This window comes from Brachycentrus maculatus, unplaced genomic scaffold (assembly GCF_059751285.1).
Source record: "Brachycentrus maculatus isolate JH-2025_06_01 unplaced genomic scaffold, ASM5975128v1 h1tg000144l, whole genome shotgun sequence".
Lineage (NCBI taxonomy): Eukaryota > Metazoa > Arthropoda > Insecta > Trichoptera > Brachycentridae > Brachycentrus > Brachycentrus maculatus.
Window position 1 is genome coordinate 875,365 of NW_028280897.1, and position 21,182 is coordinate 896,546.

The following is a 21,182-nucleotide window of genomic DNA, read 5'->3' on the forward strand; positions in this document are numbered from 1 at the left end:
GATAATCCAGATTTTTAAACAAGTATTTAGACACACTCAAAATGTTGTAAAGAATATAACAGATATAAAAAAAGGTGTGTTGAGATAGTACGGGCATATGAATCGAACGAGTGAAGAAAGAACAGTAAAATGTGTTTATGAGGCGAATAAACTTGAAAATCGAAGCAGAGGAAGATTGAGGAAAACTTTAAGTGATTGAGTATTTCTTGTACTTTGGCGTGGTCAGGTTAGAAGTTCCCTATCCCTATCCCTGCGTTAGCCAATTGGTTTTATTTAGTTTATTTAAAAAAAAAACTATCATAATCTTTACATTTTACTTCTGGCGTATATCGCTATGCACTTTTAAACACATAATTATTAGCATCTTCTTGAAGAATTGGTGTTCTACAAAATGGATTGCTTCGATGATATAAATTCGTTGTTAAATGTGTATCGTGCATTATTGGTCGCGAAATGGCGCATCAGATTGCCTCACATAAGGTATTGTAGCGCTTCGGCCGCAGCGCGCGTATGGTGTAATCGAGATGAGCAGATGATGCGAGAGGAGAGACGAGGCGACATCTGCGCCTCGTCCTTGGCGCTCCATAACACCCAACACCTCGAGGCAACCAATACCTGGCTGCTGAGCGGGCCGGCAGTGCCAGTACCTTGCTAGGATCCTGCCGCACTAGTCGTGTCCGCCGCCCACTCGACAGTGACTAATCTGTCGGACGATTAACGCAGTCAGCGCCTGCTTTTGATCATATGACATCACTGTTTCTGGAATCGTAAATTGTGACTCGCGGCGGTCGAGCCTCCGCCGCCTGGAGGTATTCAGCTGCGTTTAGTGACTTAATTATTCGTCGCCGTCTCTCGCCATGACGACCAACCCCATAGTGAAGAGGATGGATCAGATGTTCAAGCGGTCCAGTGTTGTGTTTGTGGAGACCATTCCCGACGGGTCGTGCGACGTGCACGGCGCCAAGGGCCTGCACAACGGGACGCGCAGCCCCCTGAACGGGGCCAGGAGGGCCTCGCTGGCCCCCAACATGCTGGCGCCCCCCGCCGCCAGGCCCCGCCGCGCCTCCCTCCCGCCCCCCATCAGGTAGAGGGGAACGAGACCTTTTTTGTTTATTTCTTAATTAATTCCGACTATCCGAATCAGAGCCAACTGCGATAAGTCCGTTACGGTGGAATATTTACCGCCTGACACGTTAACCCAGATCGGCTTTGCGAAATATAAAATAAACGCTTATAATGCTTTATAACAATATATGAAAGGTTCGCAACCATGACGTCAATATTTATGATCACAATTTTAGGTTGGGCTTTCGTAATGTGTCATCGCATCGGAAAACGTTCAATGAATCTTAAATATATCTGGATATTGAAATGTTTGTTTATTTCGATAACGCGAATGAAACTCGTTGCTGAATCTTCGCTCACACTGGACCTGATCATGACCTTAGTAAGGTTTGCCTTGAAACACTTTTATTACCTGTTCATGATTTTTCAAGGGTGCCAATTCTTACATGGGTTCGTTCAGTCTCCTGAATATCATTGAAAATGTACAAACATATATTGTTTTTATTTTACTGTCAGTATTACTACACTATATTGTTCAAAGGGTTTAAATTATTTTAGCTGTGCAATTTTTATTCGCTTTGTGTTAATAATAGCTTACAGCTTCTATAAACATACTAATAATTTAATGAACTCGTTTGCATAATTTATTTAATGTTATGTATTTGATCCAATGTACTCTATTTTAATGATTTCATATTTTCTTACTATCCATTTTTTAATACATGTGTAATGAGTAACGAACAATCACCATATGTAATATTAATTAACCTATGTGAAAGCGGGTAATTTGCCAAATAATTAATTTCGTATAATGCAGTTGCGTGATTTTGCTAACGAACGTGCTTTGGTGGCTATATTTAACAATAATTCACATAAGTGGGCTATTTTTCGTGAAAAATTAAGGAAAATATAAAAAAAACATATGTTGTCAGTTACTAAATAATCAATTATACGAATTTACTATTGAAAATAAATACGGATTTCAATGAAAATTTTATTTTATTAAATACGGCATAAGAGAAAACTAAATAACCATATTTACTACTGCCAATAAACAAATGAAAGCTAACTTAATTAAATTTTAAAGTCACGGTTTCACAGTTACACAAAAAAAATGCAGTCTTATTTTCTCTTTTCAATGCTACTTTTTATCGATTTCTACGAAGCAGATATCGCTTCAATTAATATTCATGCTAGCTGGGGATTAAATTATAACGATTGTTAAAATCTTGACTGATGTATGGGCACTAGAATGCTTTTTTGATTTTACCTTTTTTGTAATTATATCAGATACATTGAACCCTATTTACACGTTAGATGCGTATCACGCGATACAGTGTAAAAAAATATGTTAAAATGATAAAATAAAATGTAGTGGATAGGATTCCTTTATTTTGGGGATAGGATTTTTGTTTATTGTATTATTATCATAATTTTATTTTAAAAATACTTTATACAAAATCAAAGCTAACAAAAAATAATAACAAAAAATAAATACCTAGCTCCCTTCCGCATACTTTTTTGAACACAGTACTGAATAATAAGTACATGATAGAGATGTAGAAAATTAAAAATTCTTCATTAATTGATTCGGCAGTCACTTTGGGGTACAATTTATCCATTTTAAATTTAAGTTTTACTTTATTTATTGTTTCGGCACTTACTTTCTTTAATAATTTTAAGTTTTACTTAGTAAATTCCAAGTAAAACTTAAATAAAAATGTAATGATACAAATTTTTCAAAATACGTGTCATGTCAGGTCCCCCTGACGTCGACTATCACTTGAGGGTAATTGTCCTCGTCTTGGTTAGCTGAAAAACCTATAAAAACTGAATTCAGTATGCTTAAATCAGGAGACTTTATCGAATACTTTGTCTATACTTCTGTAATTTATGTGATGAGGAAGAAGTCAAATATACTAAGAAAAGTACATAGTTCAAAATATGCTACGCATTAACATACCAATGTGGCTCTGTAAACAAGATGCCGATAAGAAGTGGATACCTCTGCCCACAGATGTCACGCAAACGTGTTAACGTAGTTGTGCTCTGTTTGTTTGCAGAGTTTCGTGTATTAACATATTAAAGTATTTGCTTATACTAACTGCTTATTCCATGTTGTGTGCATTAACTCTTTTATCGATAGTAATGTATATCATATTCATCGAAATATAAAAGACCCCAGTTGCACGAATGTTTTTTTTATTTTATTTTTATATTGTACCTTAAAACAAAATTAATAAACTCACCTTTATTTAAGAAATATTGAATATTCTGACGCAATTGGAGTCTGGGTATCTAGAGAGCTTACCACTTGCCATTGGCTGTTTTAAAACATCACTTTATACACGGTGTAACATTTCCATAATTGACTACAGTACTACCTTAATTACGAATAGTTGTATTTTTAAACCACTCCTTCACATTTTTGTATAAACTTCATAGGCGTCTATATTTAAATCTTCTAAGTTAGCAGATATCTTCATATATGTATAATATGTGAGATTGCCCGGGAATAAAGTAACTAGTTTAAAATAAATTTTAATTTAAAAGATATTTGAAGATATAATAAATGAAAATAAAGTATATGCATAACCCGCCTAGTACAGCTTTGACAATTCATTTTAGTATTTTAAAAATGTCGTGCGCACTATTTGCTTTGCTAAGACGCGTGATATTTTATTTTAAATCATTTGAACCCAAAACCGTAACTATTAGGACCCGGTTCGTTCCCTGACAAGTCAAATTGGCTTTTATCGTTAAATAACGAGAGTTTTTTTAAAGCTGGAATAACACATAATTAATAGTAATAGCAATTGACTCCATTCCGAATAATCCGGTATTTGGGCGGAATCAGCGAGCCGGATTAAGCCAAGTATAACTGCGCTAGTGCTACAGTAAGCTAAATCGGCAGCATAGTAATCGGTATACGCAAATCGGTTACTCGTATTAAATATCGGTGTGCAAATAAGAGCTGCTTTCTCCGGATAGCGATTTGAGTAATGCTAATATTATTTTCAGTAATTACGATCTGTATCGCTAATGCCTTAATTGCGGAGTTGTTAATCTGGCTCTGCTATTCTTTTGTTAAGAGTTAAAATCGCATTATACTTTTGGGAGATTTCTTCTCCATGCTTTGAATTTTTTGGATGAATTTATGGCGTTTCCGACATATTTATTGGTCCGTCTAATTGCAGCAATTTTGAAGTGTTATTCTTGAAATTCCGTTTTTTTGTACGTTATGATTAATATTTAAAAAATATATAAATTTAAACAAAGTTCAAATTTTCTTTAGCACAAAAAATAAATATGTATCTTTGGATGCTGTAATATTAATAAAGATTAATATTAAACTACGGATAAAACTTTAAAAAAATATGATTTAAATAATTGTATGTCTCACATTATCTTAATTATAATAATTAAAATATTAAGACCAATTATTAATTTTTGAGTTGAATTTAACTTGATTAAACCTCCTTTCAATACCACTATTAAAATAGTAGTAAACACCAAGTAAAAAAGGAATACAAAAAAATTGGTTACTTTTACCACAAAATGACTGCCGTATCAATTAATACAAGTTATTATTAAATAGTATTTATTGAGGAAGAAGCTGTTTGGTTCCAAACCTATACATACGGTACAATGAAGTTACTATGATACGTATATTTAGTGATTTTCAACAATATAATTTTCTTTCGTATTGAATGGAATATCATGATTCTTCGAATAAGAAACAATATCAAATATTATTTACTTTATCTTAGTCTATCCGAAATAAAGAATTTTTCGGTATGCTTTTTCTTTTAAATCAGATGTCGAGGATTATATTACGATATCCTAATTATTTTTTTAACTAGTGTATTTTTGTTTTATCAACGTTTGCAATCGTTTCTTACGCCAAATTTTATCGTCGTCATTAAGTAAAACTGGCCTACAGTCAAAACAAAAACTGGTCAGTTTACAAACTGATTTTATTAATTTTTAATAGTTTATTTTGATCGAATTGACGCGCGTTATTTTGTGCGAGTTTTGCGGCTTCGATCGTTATTTTCTTTACTGGGAATAAATTATTTCTTAACGTTTATTACTAGATTGACGATCGAACGGCGACATACTTTTCCTTTTCACTTGGAAATGGATCGATACATTGTATTCACTTTCTTGACACACAAACTAGAACGGCTGTCGTAATTGGCTGCGATTGAATTTTTTTCTTAATTTGGTCAAATTTGATCATAGACCGGGAGAAATTTTTAATTTGATAAATCAAACCGCGACTTTTTAGCCATCACAAAAGAGAGAACTTTTTTATGCGCCATTTATTTCGTTCAGCGGTTTATTTTTGAAAAAAAAAACGTAAATTTTTTTTCCAAACGGTTTTTACTAATTGAGTTATTAAATGCCACAAATTGTTACAAACCGAATTACCATATAAATAATTTTATTATTTGATGATTATTGTTTGAAGTAGAATTTATTTATTTATTTGTGGATACTTTTTGATTTTTTGAGTGATTTCATATAAATAACAGTATCGTTAAAAGAAAATCATTTGATTTTATTGAAGGGAAAATACGTTTATGCTGGACCAAAAGTAACAATTATTCTTTTTTTTATTGATTTATTTAACAATTTTTAATAGCTTAAGGTATTTTTTTAAATAGGTTTGATGCGTTTTTTATTTTTAATTTATGACTTTATATCTTGCTTCGGTACATTTGAGAGAGAAAGCAATATTTTTCTTTAAATTCACTGAGGCAAATATGCATAATAATTTATTTAAATATTTATTTACTCACTTGCGAAATAATTCATTCATATTGACGGGCTTATTTCCATAAAGAAATATTTTCCATCCAACCAAAACTGTAACGTACAAGAGATCTGTGTGTGAGTTTAAAAAATGTAATTTAATAATTAATATATAATATTCTAATATAATTAAATAGTACATTTCAGTTACGATGGTGTGTGAGGACGGAAAACGGAAAGGGAACGGGAGAGATGTCATGAAGAAGAAGAGTGATTAGAATGTATTTAAAATCTTGTTGTACGTTGCCATTTTTATTTAATTTGAATTAAAAAAGTAAAATGTCAATTCTGATTTTCTTTTTCTTTCGTACGAGGTAAAATGATATTGAAAAAATCATTGAAAAAAGTTGTTCTGCTCTTTCTATTTAATGGTGATTGTAGCAATTCTGTTTTGCATTTTTTTAGTGATTAAATAAGGCAATTTATTTATACTCGGCCGCATTTCTTGTTCCACATAATTATTCCTGTTAAAACTTTAATATAATTATATTATATTAATTTTATTTTAAATTATTGTTTTCACTCATCAACCACCCACAGACGATTGAGGCCTTAAAATACGCAATTGAAGTTGCCATTCTTGGGACTTATTCTTGGATTGAATCGAAAATATACTGAAAACTTGGGTAAACCTTTCTAATAAAACCATACTTTTGAAAAAAATATCTGAAGAATTGGGTCGATCTAATGGTGGTGTAGAGGGGCCAGCCGTGGCATTCGTCTGAATGATGTTGTGTTTTATGCTTTCATGGAAAAGTTCAATCTTTCTATAAAAATCGTACATTTATTTTAAGTTTTACTTGGTAATTACCTGTTTTTTATAGCCGAATTAAATTCCTTTAATTAGATGACGTTTATATGTTTAAAAGTCCATAAGATTTAATTATCCCAAAATAAATTGTAAAAAGTTTTATTTTTGGCCCCTCACATTAATGCTAAAACAAAGTTCGCAGTTGTCACTGGTAAAAACATAATTAGAAGGTTCGTAAATCGTATTTCTCTCTATTAATTATATGATGGCTTAATACGACCTTTTCCCACCGGGTTACTGCAATTCTTTTTTCTCTGTTATCTTAATTTGTAACCGTTTTCTTTTGCTAATTGTAACGTTAATTGTTTCCAATTCCGAATCGTTCATTTGTACTTAAATTGAAATCACGATATCTCTCGTGCTTTTATTACCTTTCTAGAAAACATAAAAGCGAACTGCCTAAAAAGCTTCTCACGCTAAGATTGCAATTTACGATTAAAGCAATCACACTATTTTAGTGCCCGCAGAGCTGGTGGCTTATCTAGGGCTCTAGTGATTTCCCTTTTAACTCACCTTAGTGTGAAAATTGTAATTTCACTTGTTATATCAGATAGCTGTACATATTTCACTGAATGACTCGTAACAAATCGCTAAGTGTTTGTATTTAACGGTTTTTATTTTTTGTTTACGCCTCATTCCGTTTTAGCGCATTCGTTTAATTTAAGAGCTTACGGGTATTTATTTTAAGGTTTAAATATATTTGTTGTACTTTGTTACAATAGAAGCAACAACTACAAAAGCAAAACTAGAATTATATTGTAAAAGGAAAACTTGGCACGGTCAAATATTTCAAATAAAGTTAACTGATCAGGATTTGGATAATCGGCGAAAATTTATGAGGTGATTCATGAATGTGGAATTGGTGAAGGTTGTTCCCAAAAGACAGATTGGTGTGGCGTTCTATTCTCTCTACCTACCTCTGCGTGGAAAGGGTGTGATGGTTAGTTAGTTGTTGTAATTATTTTTGCTTCAAACGTTTCCATAAATATCTGGCGTTGTCAACAGTCTGCGTAATCGGAAGACATGTATAACTAGATGTATGGATGTGAGAAAGCCAGGAGTGTGTGGCGTTCCATCTACACTACCTACCCCTGCAAGGAAACGGCGTGATGTTAGTAGTAATAGTAGTAGTAGTAGTAGTAATAGTAGTAGTAGATGTGGGTTTCCTTCTTGTCAATGCATTCATGTTATTGAACAAAATCTCTTATTTAGAAATGAAACGTTTCACTACAATACATGCTATATTATTTAAACTATCTCAAAATTCTTTGTTCCTCCCCTTTTCGTACCTAGAAAGTACAAGTGCAGACAACTTGAACTGTACAGCTATTGCTTATGCGCTTTGAAAAAAAACATCCGAAGACATTTGATGACTCATTTTATATCATCAACTTTACATTGCAGATAGACAAGCCGTTTCAAAATGTCGAAGTTTGTATTGTAGAAGTAAAAATTCTAAACCCATGTTAAAGTTATCTGCAGTACGTGTTATTAAGTCGTTAACTTTTCACCGTAATCACAGCCATGAGCTCCAAATTCTCGAATGTGAGAGCAGAATATACGAGTATGTGATGGGACACAAATGACGAAGGGGAATGAGTTCAAGGTGAAGGACGTTACTCCCATGTGAGAAAGATATTGAACGAGCTGTGATTTAGGTAGAAACAAGAGAATTGCAGTAATGAATATGTCATTCGGGATTGCATATTCGTACTCGTACTAGCTTGTGTTACTAGATACATATATATTTGACTAGATATGTAATTTATAGTCGCCTGAGACTTCTCAGTGGGGTTTTATTATTTTATTAATGCGATATGTACGTGTGAGGGTGTATATTTATGTGTGTGTGTGTGCGTGTGTGTGTGTGTGTGTGTGTGTGTGTGTGTGTGTGTGTGTGTGTGTGTGTGTGTGTGTGTGTATACATACATATATATATATATATATATATATATATATATATATATATATATATATATATATATATATATATATATATATATATATATTTATATATTTATATATATATATATTTATATATATATATATTTATATATATATATATATATATATATATATATATATATATATATATATATATATATATATATATATATTTATTTATATATATATAAATATATATATATATATATATTTATATATATATATATATATATATATATATATATATATGTATACTTATATATATATATATGTATACTTATATATATATATATATGTATACTTATGTATACATATATATATATATATATATATATATATATATATATATATATATATATATATATATATATATATATATATATATATATATATATATAAATCATTAATACAATCTCGAATATAATAACGTTAGTTTAAAGTACACAAAGTAATTGCGTTCAAATTACATTTTTTCTCAGTGAATCGAACGCATAGCAAACAGACACGGTGTTTACACATACTATGAGGGTACTAATTATTCTAAATTGTGTTTTTAAATGCATATTGCATCTGTTAAAAACGCGAGAATGCCAATAAATATTCATAACAGAGGTCGAACCTTATTACCAATTTAACTTTGTCGATCGTATGTTTTCTGTATTGAATACAGGTAATTGAGAATAGTTGTCGAACGCCGTGTACAATGTTTATTTGCGCTTGTAATTTTACATGAATTATTTGAAGTTAATAACAGTTTCGATATCGACTCCAAACAAGTAAAGTTGTCCCATTTGACATTATGCTTTTGGCATTGACGGGACATTTCAGCCGCGCGTTATGGACATCAACGGCTCTGAACTAGTTCGACGACTACTCGTTTTCTCTAACTAGACCGACCATCCGACTCTTTAGCCGATGTACTTGATTTATTTACAGCTTCCACGAGTACATTAATTGCATTTGAAAAACATTAAATTCTCATATCACATCGCCTATTCGAACGATTACTCTTTGCTCTTTTTTATTGGCACCAACTGGATTTACTAGCTCTGCCCGCGTATCCATTTAAATCGTGATTTTGAATCGATCACTTTTTGTACACTCTGAAATCCAAGGCATAGTTCGTGGGTGTTAAATATATGCGTTACAGTAGAAGAGTTAACATACTAGTCAATGTTTTAACATACTAATTAAAAAAAAAAGTATTCACATGTAACCCAATGTAAGCTTTGACTTTTAAACACATTTTTATATTTGATTCAGTAAAACTATGCACAAATGAAAGGCTAATATCTAAATTAATGATTTTACCTACTAATAACACACTTCACCTAATTATTATTCGTTCAAAAATAAGTATTCATTTTACGTATCAACAAAATCAGTTTTTTATAGCATTCTGGAAAAATAGCAATCGGAAAGTAGATGTTTATTTTAATTTTAAATTTACTTGGCAAATACCAGTTTTTATTCATGTCAATTGTGATTTGATACGTTCAACATCATTATTAAACAACGTATACAATTTTGTTTTTTTAAATAACCTGTTGATGAAAACAACTAGTTTTCGAAACTAGTGTGTAATAAAATAAAACTCAATAAGTGGTATCGTACGAGTGTTTATTTTTTTTAATTATCAAAAATTAAATACATTTTTTCGGGTTAAACCGTGAGTAATATTATTTTCTCGCATCAACATTTCGGTAACTCTTACAGGGACCTTCTTCGGGCCACCGTGGAATAAAATTGTTAAGTAAATAAATAAAGTTTGAATGAAATAGATGTTTTATGTATGGTAGAAAATATACTCTTTATCTAGCATATTATTTTTTTTACTAGACACTCTTATTAAATTTCTTCTAACTTTTATCCGCACCCAATGGTGCCTAGGGCACTGCATCGTATTGATGCAGTGTTATTTTGATCGTTACTTACATGAAGGCTAGGGGGTCACTCCTGCGCGCCAGGGACCAGTCGAGGGTAATATTAAATAAATATAAGAGTGTAGAATCACTAATTTTCAACCCCCCCCCCCCCCCCATGGGAATTGCACCCAGGACCTCCAGCACCGAAGCTTAACACGCTATTACACCATGGAGGCGAACTAAAATTAGTCAATTTTAACTTTAAATTTAGTCAATTTTAAAATCCATTGCCGGGCAAATGCATATATTTATTAAGGTAGACAAGTAGATTTAAAAAAAATATATTTATTTAAGAATATTGATACCTTAGTGTATAAAAAGTATTTTATACACTTATTCCTAGAAAGTAAACTTTAGCAAGTATGGTCTAAAAAATTCTTAACAATTAAACCAGTGATGATTTGTTTTCAATTTGTTATGGTACATGATCTTGACTTTGTATTTTATACACTTATTCCTAGAAAGTAAACTTTAGCAAGTATGGTCTAAAAAATTCTTAACAATTAAACCAGTGATGATTTGTTTTCAATTTGTTATGGTACATGATCTTGACTTTGTATTTTATACACTTATTCCTAGAAAGTAAACTTTAGCAAGTATGGTCTAAAAAATTCTTAACAATTAAACCAGTGATGATTTGTTTTCAATTTGTTATGGTACATGATCTTGACTTTGTATTTTATACACTTATTCCTAGAAAGTAAACTTTAGCAAGTATGGTCTAAAAAATTCTTAACAATTAAACCAGTGATGATTTGTTTTCAATTTGTTATGGTACATGATCTTGACTTTGTATTTTATACACTTATTCCTAGAAAGTAAACTTTAGCAAGTATGGTCTAAAAAATTCTTAACAATTAAACCAGTGATGATTTGTTTTCAATTTGTTATGGTACATGATCTTGACTTTGTATTTTTTGTCATACAAACGAACCTGAAGTATCGGCACGCCCACATGCGGAGTACCGCTCTGAAGACATTTTACTCAATTCTGCGCGGAACCCACTGATTTTCAACCGGTCTGCAATAATAAAAAAAAACGATTGATGTAGCAGTATCCCTTTCCATGTTAATGTTCCGCTATGTTATTTTCTTAACAAACAAAAAAAGGCTTTTTTAGGAGTGTTTGAACGGAACCTACATATATGTAATATGAAAGTTAACAATAATTATACATTAAAAGAAACACCGCTTCATCAAAGCGGGATATTTCTAGTAATAATGATTTTAATTTTCGAAACACTTTGTACCTATGCCGTCCTGAGAAAAGGGTAACATCTACAACAACAAAAATGATTTTTTCGTTGTTTTCATTTTTTCATTGGATTCAATAGTAAATTTCCTACTGTTTTATGCACATAAAAATGTTACATCTGCAATCTTACATCAAAATTCAATCTGCGGTATCTTAAAAAAATATAAACGAGTATATAACTAACCTATTGAAGACGAAATTAGACTTTTTGATATCAATTTTTCTAAAATTTAATACAGATGTATTTATTTTATAGTTTTGTTGATGCGCCCTTTAAGGATTATTTTACGGAAATGGCACAATATTATTTTGTAAAAAATATTCGTATCGATTACCACGATCGTATTCTTTGATTTATAAAAAAAATGGTAGCGTATTCCACAACTTAAAATTTTGAAAACTTTCCAAATTTCAATGACCGACGTTTCATCTCCTATCCCGTAACAACCTGTTTGTAGGTGCTGCGCTTTTCCTTATGACGACAGTAATATTGTATGTAAGAAATCCTAAAACTCTAGAACGGAACGCTTACCGTGGGCGATTCACTTCACAGGGGACTATTGAATATGGTATGTTTAGGGGGTATAAGTGTTAGAAGTAAGGTGGATAATTTTATACGTTTATTAAAATATTATACATATGGTAGGTTTATACGAAGAAATTTGAAAGGAATAAGTGTTGGTTTTATGATACTGAAATTTTAAATATGGCAATAAAGGTTATCGTGTATTATAAATTCGTCTTTTTTAAGTTGCGTCGATTAAAATCAGGCTAATATTTGGTGAGTGGCTTGATCGGTTCGGAGAGTTGTAAGTACTCCCGACCAACTTAATTTTGTGTTAAAAATTCTTAACAGCTAATAATAATAGGTGGAAGCGAGCTTATTATTAAAACGCGGTGGTTGTATTGACTAACGGACGTCCGTGGAAGGGATGTTTGTAACGTGTGTGGTTGTGACGTCAGGCGTCGCGACTCGATCGCCAGCCTGGTCCCGCAGCGCGAGTGCGAGCACCCGAGCGCCTTCCCGAGCCTGCTGCGGCGGCCGAGCGCGGCGCCGGCGGCGCGCCCGCGTGAGGCGCCGCGCGAGCCGCCGCGCGAGCCACCCCGGGCCCGCGGCGCCGCGCGCGACTGGAGCCGCGACTCGGCGCGCCTCTCCGTCGACTCACTGGACGGCCGCCGCAACTCCTGGGACCCGGGCCGCTTCTCCGCCGCCGCCTGGGAGGACAAGGTACACCGCCTAACCACTGCCGGAGAATAACTATGTGTAGTAACCAAATAACGCGTTCAAGTGGAAACTTCGCGAGGCAGGCATCAAAAACTAGATTCTGTTTATGTATAATCAAATAACCACTATGTGGCGTATTGTGAGGAATGTGGGTAAGTTGGTGACACAGCGGTGACAACGACATAGCCGGAATTGTGTGTACACCCGCATAGTCAGGCAAGCGGCATTCTAGATTAGTCTCTCCTAGAAACCAGTCACTTACTTTGAGCTACTTAGTATTTTTTATTATTATTTGGCAGTCACCATTGAGAGGATGTTTCTGCCAGTGCCTTATTTTTGTTTACTAACGAAATAATCATAAAAAATAGTAACAATTAATAATATTTTCATAGTTTAAATGCATTATCCACCTAATTTTATAACACATAAATATCAAATTCCTCTCCTTCGCAACTTATGTATGTATAACTCAGAACCCAAGGATATAATGTATTTAATTCTTGAGGTGCAATCCAAATACAGTGGAACCTCTCATAACGAGCACCTTTCGTAACGATTTATTCGCATAACGAGCAAAAAAAACTGAAAAAGTTTCTCCCTTAACGAGCGATTTCGCATAACGAGTTACAGAGAAGAGCAAATCCCTTTTTGACGAAATTTACTTGTGAGATGAGACTTCCGCGCCAAAAAATGTTTCGCTTAACGAGTAAGATTCTGTCACGAATTATGCTCGTCATGAAAGGTTCCACTGTGCAGAACTTATTTCCCCAAAGGATAATTCCTTTTTAAAACTCGCATAAAATATTTTCCATAAATTCCTTTCAAAGATACTCGGAAGTCTATTTCCGAAGAAGTCCACGTAACATTATATAAAAGAGATGACGGAAAATAAAATTGCGAAATACGAAAGGCAAATAGTTGAATAAAGCAGGAAATGCAATCATCAGCCTTGCCGTCGGCGCCAGGTAACATCTCGGGATATTACAGTATTGGCTATATTCATTTTTCTTACGTCTTACGAAAATAATATTCTTCTGTATCAAAAGAGATTCATGTTTGTAAAAGCTGAATAGGTACAGATTTTATTTTTCTACATACACGAGTCTCATTATAAATGCAAGGAAGTACCTACAGGAGAATTTCAAGAATTCGAAGTGATCCTGCGTATATAATGTAGGGAAGTCAAGATATGATGTGTACGATTAAGATTTAACATTACATATTGTATTTAAGTTTTGTACTGCCATTCCTTGGAAGAATCGTATTTTATAAAATAAGATAACAACTACATAGTGTTTTCCACATATATTTTATTTGAAAGACTGGGTTTTTAGATTCACCCATATTCTACTTTTATTACAAAAAAAATACATTGCTATCGTATAATAAAAATATTTAAGATAATACTTAAAACCTTAAACATAACTTAAATGTAATTATTTTTACAATTGACTACTTAAATTCACTCGATTTAAATTCAATTTATCAGAAAAAATTAAATGAAATCATGCTTTCCAACCCCTGCCTTGTATATATTACATACAACTTTATCTAACCCCCCATAAGTCTGATGATGTCGATTACGTGAAACCCAGTCGTCATTGGTCAAGTAAAATATATGCGGAAAAAAGTATACAGTTATTTTATTCTATAAAATGCAGTTCTACCAAGAAATATCGGTATAAAACTTAAATCTTGAGTTTGTTAATGAATATGGAATGATAACGCGGTCGGAACTAAATATATGCACATTATTCCCGATTTGTACGCCATAAAGAAAAAGGTTAATATAATCTCAAGGATTTACGACCCTTGGTCGGCATTTATGTCCGTATTTTTTGATACTTTCGTACATAAGTTTAACTACTCATTTTTTTATAATGTCGGTAGTAATTGGTGTTTCTAAATGTCTTCCGCGGCTAGTTATGGTTATATCGTTATCCATTTCCAACGGATTTACATGAGTTTTTAGTAACAGTCCTCCTTATTTGTTCCGCGCTGTAATAATTATTTTTCGTCAAATATTAATGGCAACGGTGACCATTATTTTTCCATGTTGGTCGTATCTTTGGATCTCTAACTGTGTATCTGGTGATCTTTTTTTGACAATTTGTATGGTAATCTTGTTTTGTTTTGATCTTGTTCAACAAGCGCGCGGGGTAATTAAAAAGTAGCCATTCCTTATAGAGCTTTTGTTATATGTCGTAATAAAAGTGATTTAATTGTATGCAAATACGCCGCATTCCATTCATTTCAAATCGATTAGATTTAATAGGTTATAACCGAATATCTTTTTGTATTTGCTAAACAAAACACAAGTGACGCACATTATATTGATCGTTGTAGATTTTTTTAAACAAATTTTGTCTTATTCCTTTCGTCCATTTGTAACGGACATGCTATAATAATGTTACCGTGGCTGTTTGATCTGTACATGGATAATTGTATGAAAGAACTGAAAGGTTAAATATTGGAGTTAAAATTATCAATTCGACTCTACCTTTTGTATGCTGACGATGTTGTGCTTCTTGCCGATATTAGAGAAGACTTGCAGGAGCTGGTATCAAAGGTGTATAGTGTGTGCAAGGAAACTGATTCTCTGTTGAATATTGACAAATTCAAAGTCGTGGTTTTTGAAAGAGATGAACGTAGATCTGGATGTAAAATAGTATTGAATGGGGAACAAGCGGGTGATTTCGTATATTTTGAAAGGATGGAATATTTGTAAGGATATAGAAAGGATAGTAAATTCTGAGGGCAGAGTTAATGGGGCACTGAATTTAGAAAATAAATTTAGGCGAAAGCTAAATTGGCAGTGCACGAAGAAGTCCTGTTTCCAAACCTAATGTATTGAAGTGAAGCATGGCATTGGCAAATAAAATATCCAAGTAGGCTAAATCCAGTTGAAACGCGCGGCAATATAATTGATAGTTTATACCTGTACAATACAGGGTATTTGTTGTTCTTAAATGTGCGGAAGACCGAGAAAAACTTGGAATGATCAAGTATGTCAAATACTTCGCCGTGGTCATGTCTAGATTGTTGAAGAGGCGAAGTTTGTTCGCGAAGAAAGATAGGTGTGGCGCTTCATTCTCTATGCCTACCCCTGCGGGAAAACAGCATGATGGTTTGTTACTTACAAATAATTGCTGAAGTTTACACGTATATTTTTAATGTCGCCGTCTAGCTTCAAATAACCTGAAATGTATCTGCAGTTTCCATTTGCTCTATACAAATTTTCGTGCAAATTCAAATCATTAAACGAAAATACTGGATTGAATTTTCTCAAAGTATTGCTTCTCATTTAACTCACGATTTGCCCAGTTTTAAAGTACATACTGCAAATTAATTTAACAAGCATGTATAATTAACAGTTTTCGTTTTATTATTCTATCAAATAGATTTTTCTTACTATTAAATTCAGTGTTTAAATCACGATTACGAAATGCGAGTCTATCCGTAGGCCCTGTGCTAGTTTCCAGATCACCTGAACGACGCGAGATAAACTACGTTTTGCCATATACGGGTGAAGTTGTAACATTTGGTATTTAAATCATTCGATCTACGTAATTTGTAGGCATTTCGAAACATTAAATTACTCCACGAACTCCACTCTCAATTTAGTCTGTGTTCAATCAATCTAATAACTTAAATTTAATTACTACAAAAAACTTGTTTTAATTGATAAATATTTTTCATTGCATATATTTACGAATACGAATTCAAACTCAAATTCGTATAAATAAACAAAATAAATTATTTTTATTTGTTTATTTATGTAAAACCACTTTAAATCAGAATTGAAATGCAAAACAATGCTTCAGTATGAAATGCAGAGATTTAACTGCTATTTTCTAGTTTATTTGATGTCATACGTACGGAATATAACTCAGAAATCTTGAAATACCACGCAATGTGACTTTCAGTGTCTGATTTGAAAACTCGAGAAACTTTGTTTGGTGTAATCCACTCACATTGTTTAGTGTAAATGTTTCCTAGTTTTAATGCTCTTGTTATTGAAATATTGTCTGTGCTCAAAGCGGTTTCGCCCACCTCAGCCAATAAAATAATTACGTTTCGTGAATTTATATGAGAACACGTGTCAAAATCATTACGAAATACATATGTAAAAATAATATCGGCTCCGTATTTTATTTCCTAATAAACCCTTTAAAGATTTACCTCACACTTTAGCATGTTTTTTTTATGATTTAATTATAGATTCCAGTGTCTACAAAATTCACCATAGACATCGTTAGTAAAAATGATAGCGACCACGTTCATAAAATATCAACCAGCTTTAAGCATCTCAAAGTAATTTAAAAATTTAAAACTGTGTAAGTATATATTTTTTTCTTTGTCGTCATTCTTAAATTCACAATCTTCGTATTTGTAATAAAAATGATACATGAACATAATAGTTTAAATTATTTTTACTTTTATTTAAAGTATTACAAAATAAGTGATTAAAAAAAAGTAGTGTACTATTCCAATACCAAAATTCAACAATTATTAATTTGAAAAAATATCTGGAAAGGGGACGGGAGGGAAGAAAGATCAAAGCTTAAAACTCATCTACGTGTGTGTGTATGTATATATATATATATATATATATATATATATATATATATATATATATATATATATATATATATATATATATATATATATATATATATATATATATATATATATATATATATATATATATATATATATATATATATTTTCTTGGAATTATTGTGGGTACAGTGAAATCGCTCAATTTATTCTCTACTCGTACAACTCGCCGACCGACCATATTTTTTCGATACGATTTTTCTAGTCACCACACATATGCTGGATGTTCGCATAATTCGACTCCTTGTCGACCTGTTTATTGACACAGTAGCTGACCATTTTAGACAAAAACAAAAAACAAACGGTCACCGCGCACGTGACAAAATTACACATTAGCCATAAGTTAAATAAGATCTTTTGAATAATGGATAAATAATTTTCTTTCTACGTTGGTCAGTGCTCATTAATTCTGCGGGTATAATGCGTCCGCGTTGTGGTTTTTATTATTGGATTATTATTATCCGCTTCTTCAATTGAAAAAATAAAAAACGCAATTTCTCTTGCTTTCTACTTTTTTATTATTATTTAAACCTTTCTCCAATCTTAATCAGCTGTAAAAGCGATATTATCTGGCCGAAACTTCCAGCATTCATTATTTACTTCTTGTCTCCTTTTCAACTGTCATTTTACATGAAATGAAGGCACTCGATTTATGTACATTAAGATCGTTGCGTTATTATTTGCCCTGGTTCGCTTTGATTTGCTAACAAAGCTGGTTATTTCGTCGATTTAAATCTGAAAACATTTACGAAATATGATTCCTCAATTCATGACGGGTTTGTAAGAAATATTTGTATATTTTTAGATAAATTATTTCACAATCTCTGAACTGGTGACGTGTGATTTTTTTCTTGAATCGTATTTTTTATTGGATTGTCATCCAGTTGTTTCTTTTCTGCATCTGAAAATGGCGTTTGTTTACTTGTTACGTTGACTCACATAATCCTACATGAGAATGAGTCGCCTTACACTCGATCGTATCCAGATTCAATATTTTATTGAAGAGAAAAAAGTTTTATTACGTCATTTTGTCCTATAAGGGACGGTTTCTTTTCAATATCCGTCAGAGAATCTTTAATTCCAACATCTAAATAAACATTTTTACATATAGTTTAACGTGAATTCATCATCATTGGTATGTCCTGACGTATTTACTCGTGCATTGAGCAAACACAAACTATTTTTAGTTCACTGCAAATTATTACGAATTTATGTTTCCATCGCTATTATTGCGTCCATCCCGTCTCGCTTCGTGGGCCATTACCTAACTATAGAGTTCCCTAATCGGCATTTCGCATTATGCATTTTAATTAGATTCGGTAGAAAGTGGTGTGTGTGGTGTTGTCAAATTCATTCAGTTTGCCTTTAGCGCTTCATACGTTTTAGTTCGGTATCTGAACCTGAAGGAAGTCCGTCGCACTACCGGTTCAAGAGACAATCGTATCGTAACTTACGGAGATATGGTTCGTTTGGCGATAGTGTAATCCCGGTAACGTGGGAAGTAGTATTCTTCCGGAGTCAGTTCGTTTGTGGAGATGTATTCGTCATCGAGTAGGGGCAGTCTGTCGAGTGGGTGCCGCGGTTCTTGCGACTGCTACCCTCGCGACAAGCCCTGGCTGCTGAAGAAGTACAGTCCCGAGCCCCGAGAGGGTTGGGTCAGCGAGCTCCCCGCCAGCCGCGAACTGTCGCCTTGCTCCGAAGAGCCTTCGCTGTATTTCGACGAGTGCTTCTCGACGGACGACTCTGGCTGGAAGTACTCGGAAGGGAGGAAGCGACCCGTCCAGGGGGCGGGCGTGAGGAGCCCCCGCGACCCCGTCTCTCGATGGATCAGCCAGCTGGAGACTGTGGAAGAGGTCGATACCGACTTTCGCTCCGCTTGTTCGACGGTATGACACCTTTTGACTTTTAATCTCATCCGAGCACTTTCGATTATCGCGAGCCCGTTTTCACTTTGCCGACCTACAAAATCATCCATCATATTTACGATCGGTGAACTTGGTAGCAATTTGAGAAGGAACTCGCGTATTGCGTTGTATCGTGCCGGAATGAGATTCGTCGAATCGAGCACTTAACACACTTGGTTGTTGTTATTTTTTGTGCTTTGAATAATAATCAAGAACTGCGATACCTGCATATATAACTCTGATTAAACCTCATTTTATTTTTTGTATTTTATATCATGTACAACTATGTCATATGAACTTTAGAGGCTTGTACACTTGACCTAAATGTTTGAAACAAAGATAAAATAAATAAATAAAAGTCTTGTTATTAGCGATGCTAAATAAATACCGAATCTCATTGTGTAGAAACACTCAACAGACCTGATGATATGTTGATAATATTTTTATAGAAGTATATCACCCGTACAAAAAGGTATTTTAACGCCGATTTCCTAGAAATTAGTTTTAACGTACTTAAAAACTAACCATCACGCTGCTTCTCCGCAGGGATAGGCAGTGAGAATAGAATACCATACCACTCTGTCTTTGCAAACATATATATATATATATATATATATATATATATATATATATATATATATATATATATATATATATATATATATATATATATATATATATATATATATATATATATATATATATATATATATATATATATATATATATATATATCATACAGATTTGATAGATCAATATAATTATTGCGTTCATAACTGTAATCGGTGAATTTCGCATTCTTGGAGACAACCTTGTTAGATACCTGTAGCATACATAAACCACAATATGGTCGAAAGTAATCCCAATAGGTTATTGTGACGCAGTTATTTCTATATAAATATTCAATTGCACGAAGCACAAAGGTATTCCTCATACGGAAGTCGATATATGTATCACAACACACTAAACACTGCGCTTGTCAGGTGTACCTTGAGCAACCACCTCGTACGCAGTTGCAAAATAATTTCGTTAATTGCATACGTATTAATATTGTAAATACACTCGCGATGCTTTCTAAAAATAAACCAGAAATGTAGAGTCATCTTACGAAACTTTTCGGTGTTCGTAATGTTATGTTAATGTTTATTAAAAAATATCGCTTGCGCATTTGAAACACACATAAATTTTTATGTGAAGGAGAACGGTAACAATTATCTTAATCCAATAATATTCTGAAACTTAAATAAATCATAAATATTAGATACATTCGAGTAGCGAGATTAATAGATAATTATAAATAATTATAGGTGTTGTCATTTTAGTTAAAATAGCAACAAAATACGCCATTTTTAATTATCATCTACATATTAATTATATCTGTTAGCTATAATGCTCTGTTTACACGGAGATATATGATGCTTCAAACTTTGCTCCAGCGCACTATGGGTAGGACGGCATTCAAGGAGGGAATTAATCGTTAACAAGTGAAATCTCCCGTCAATTGTTATTCAAATAGTGATAACTAAAGTTCTGTATCGTTTGCAAAGATATATTGGTGTGGCATTATATTCCCTTTGCTTACTCCTTCGGAAAAGCGGCTTAAGGGTTAGTTAGT

The 21,182-nt window shown here is 32.9% G+C and overlaps 2 protein-coding genes across 4 annotated transcripts in view; both read left to right on the plus strand.

Annotated features, from left to right (window-relative positions):
- The window catches only part of LOC148308882 (WD repeat-containing protein 47), a 157,235-nt gene that overhangs the window by 91,328 nt on the left and 44,725 nt on the right, over positions 1-21,182 (plus strand). The window lies entirely within an intron of this gene.
- Positions 712-21,182, plus strand: part of LOC148308883 (uncharacterized) — a 43,894-nt gene continuing 23,423 nt past the window's right edge. The window contains exon 1 of the mRNA XM_088260858.1: positions 712-1,084. Coding sequence (XP_088116984.1) covers positions 858-1,084 — 227 coding nt within the window. The 5' untranslated portion in view covers positions 712-857. The remainder of the gene's footprint in view (positions 1,085-21,182) is intronic.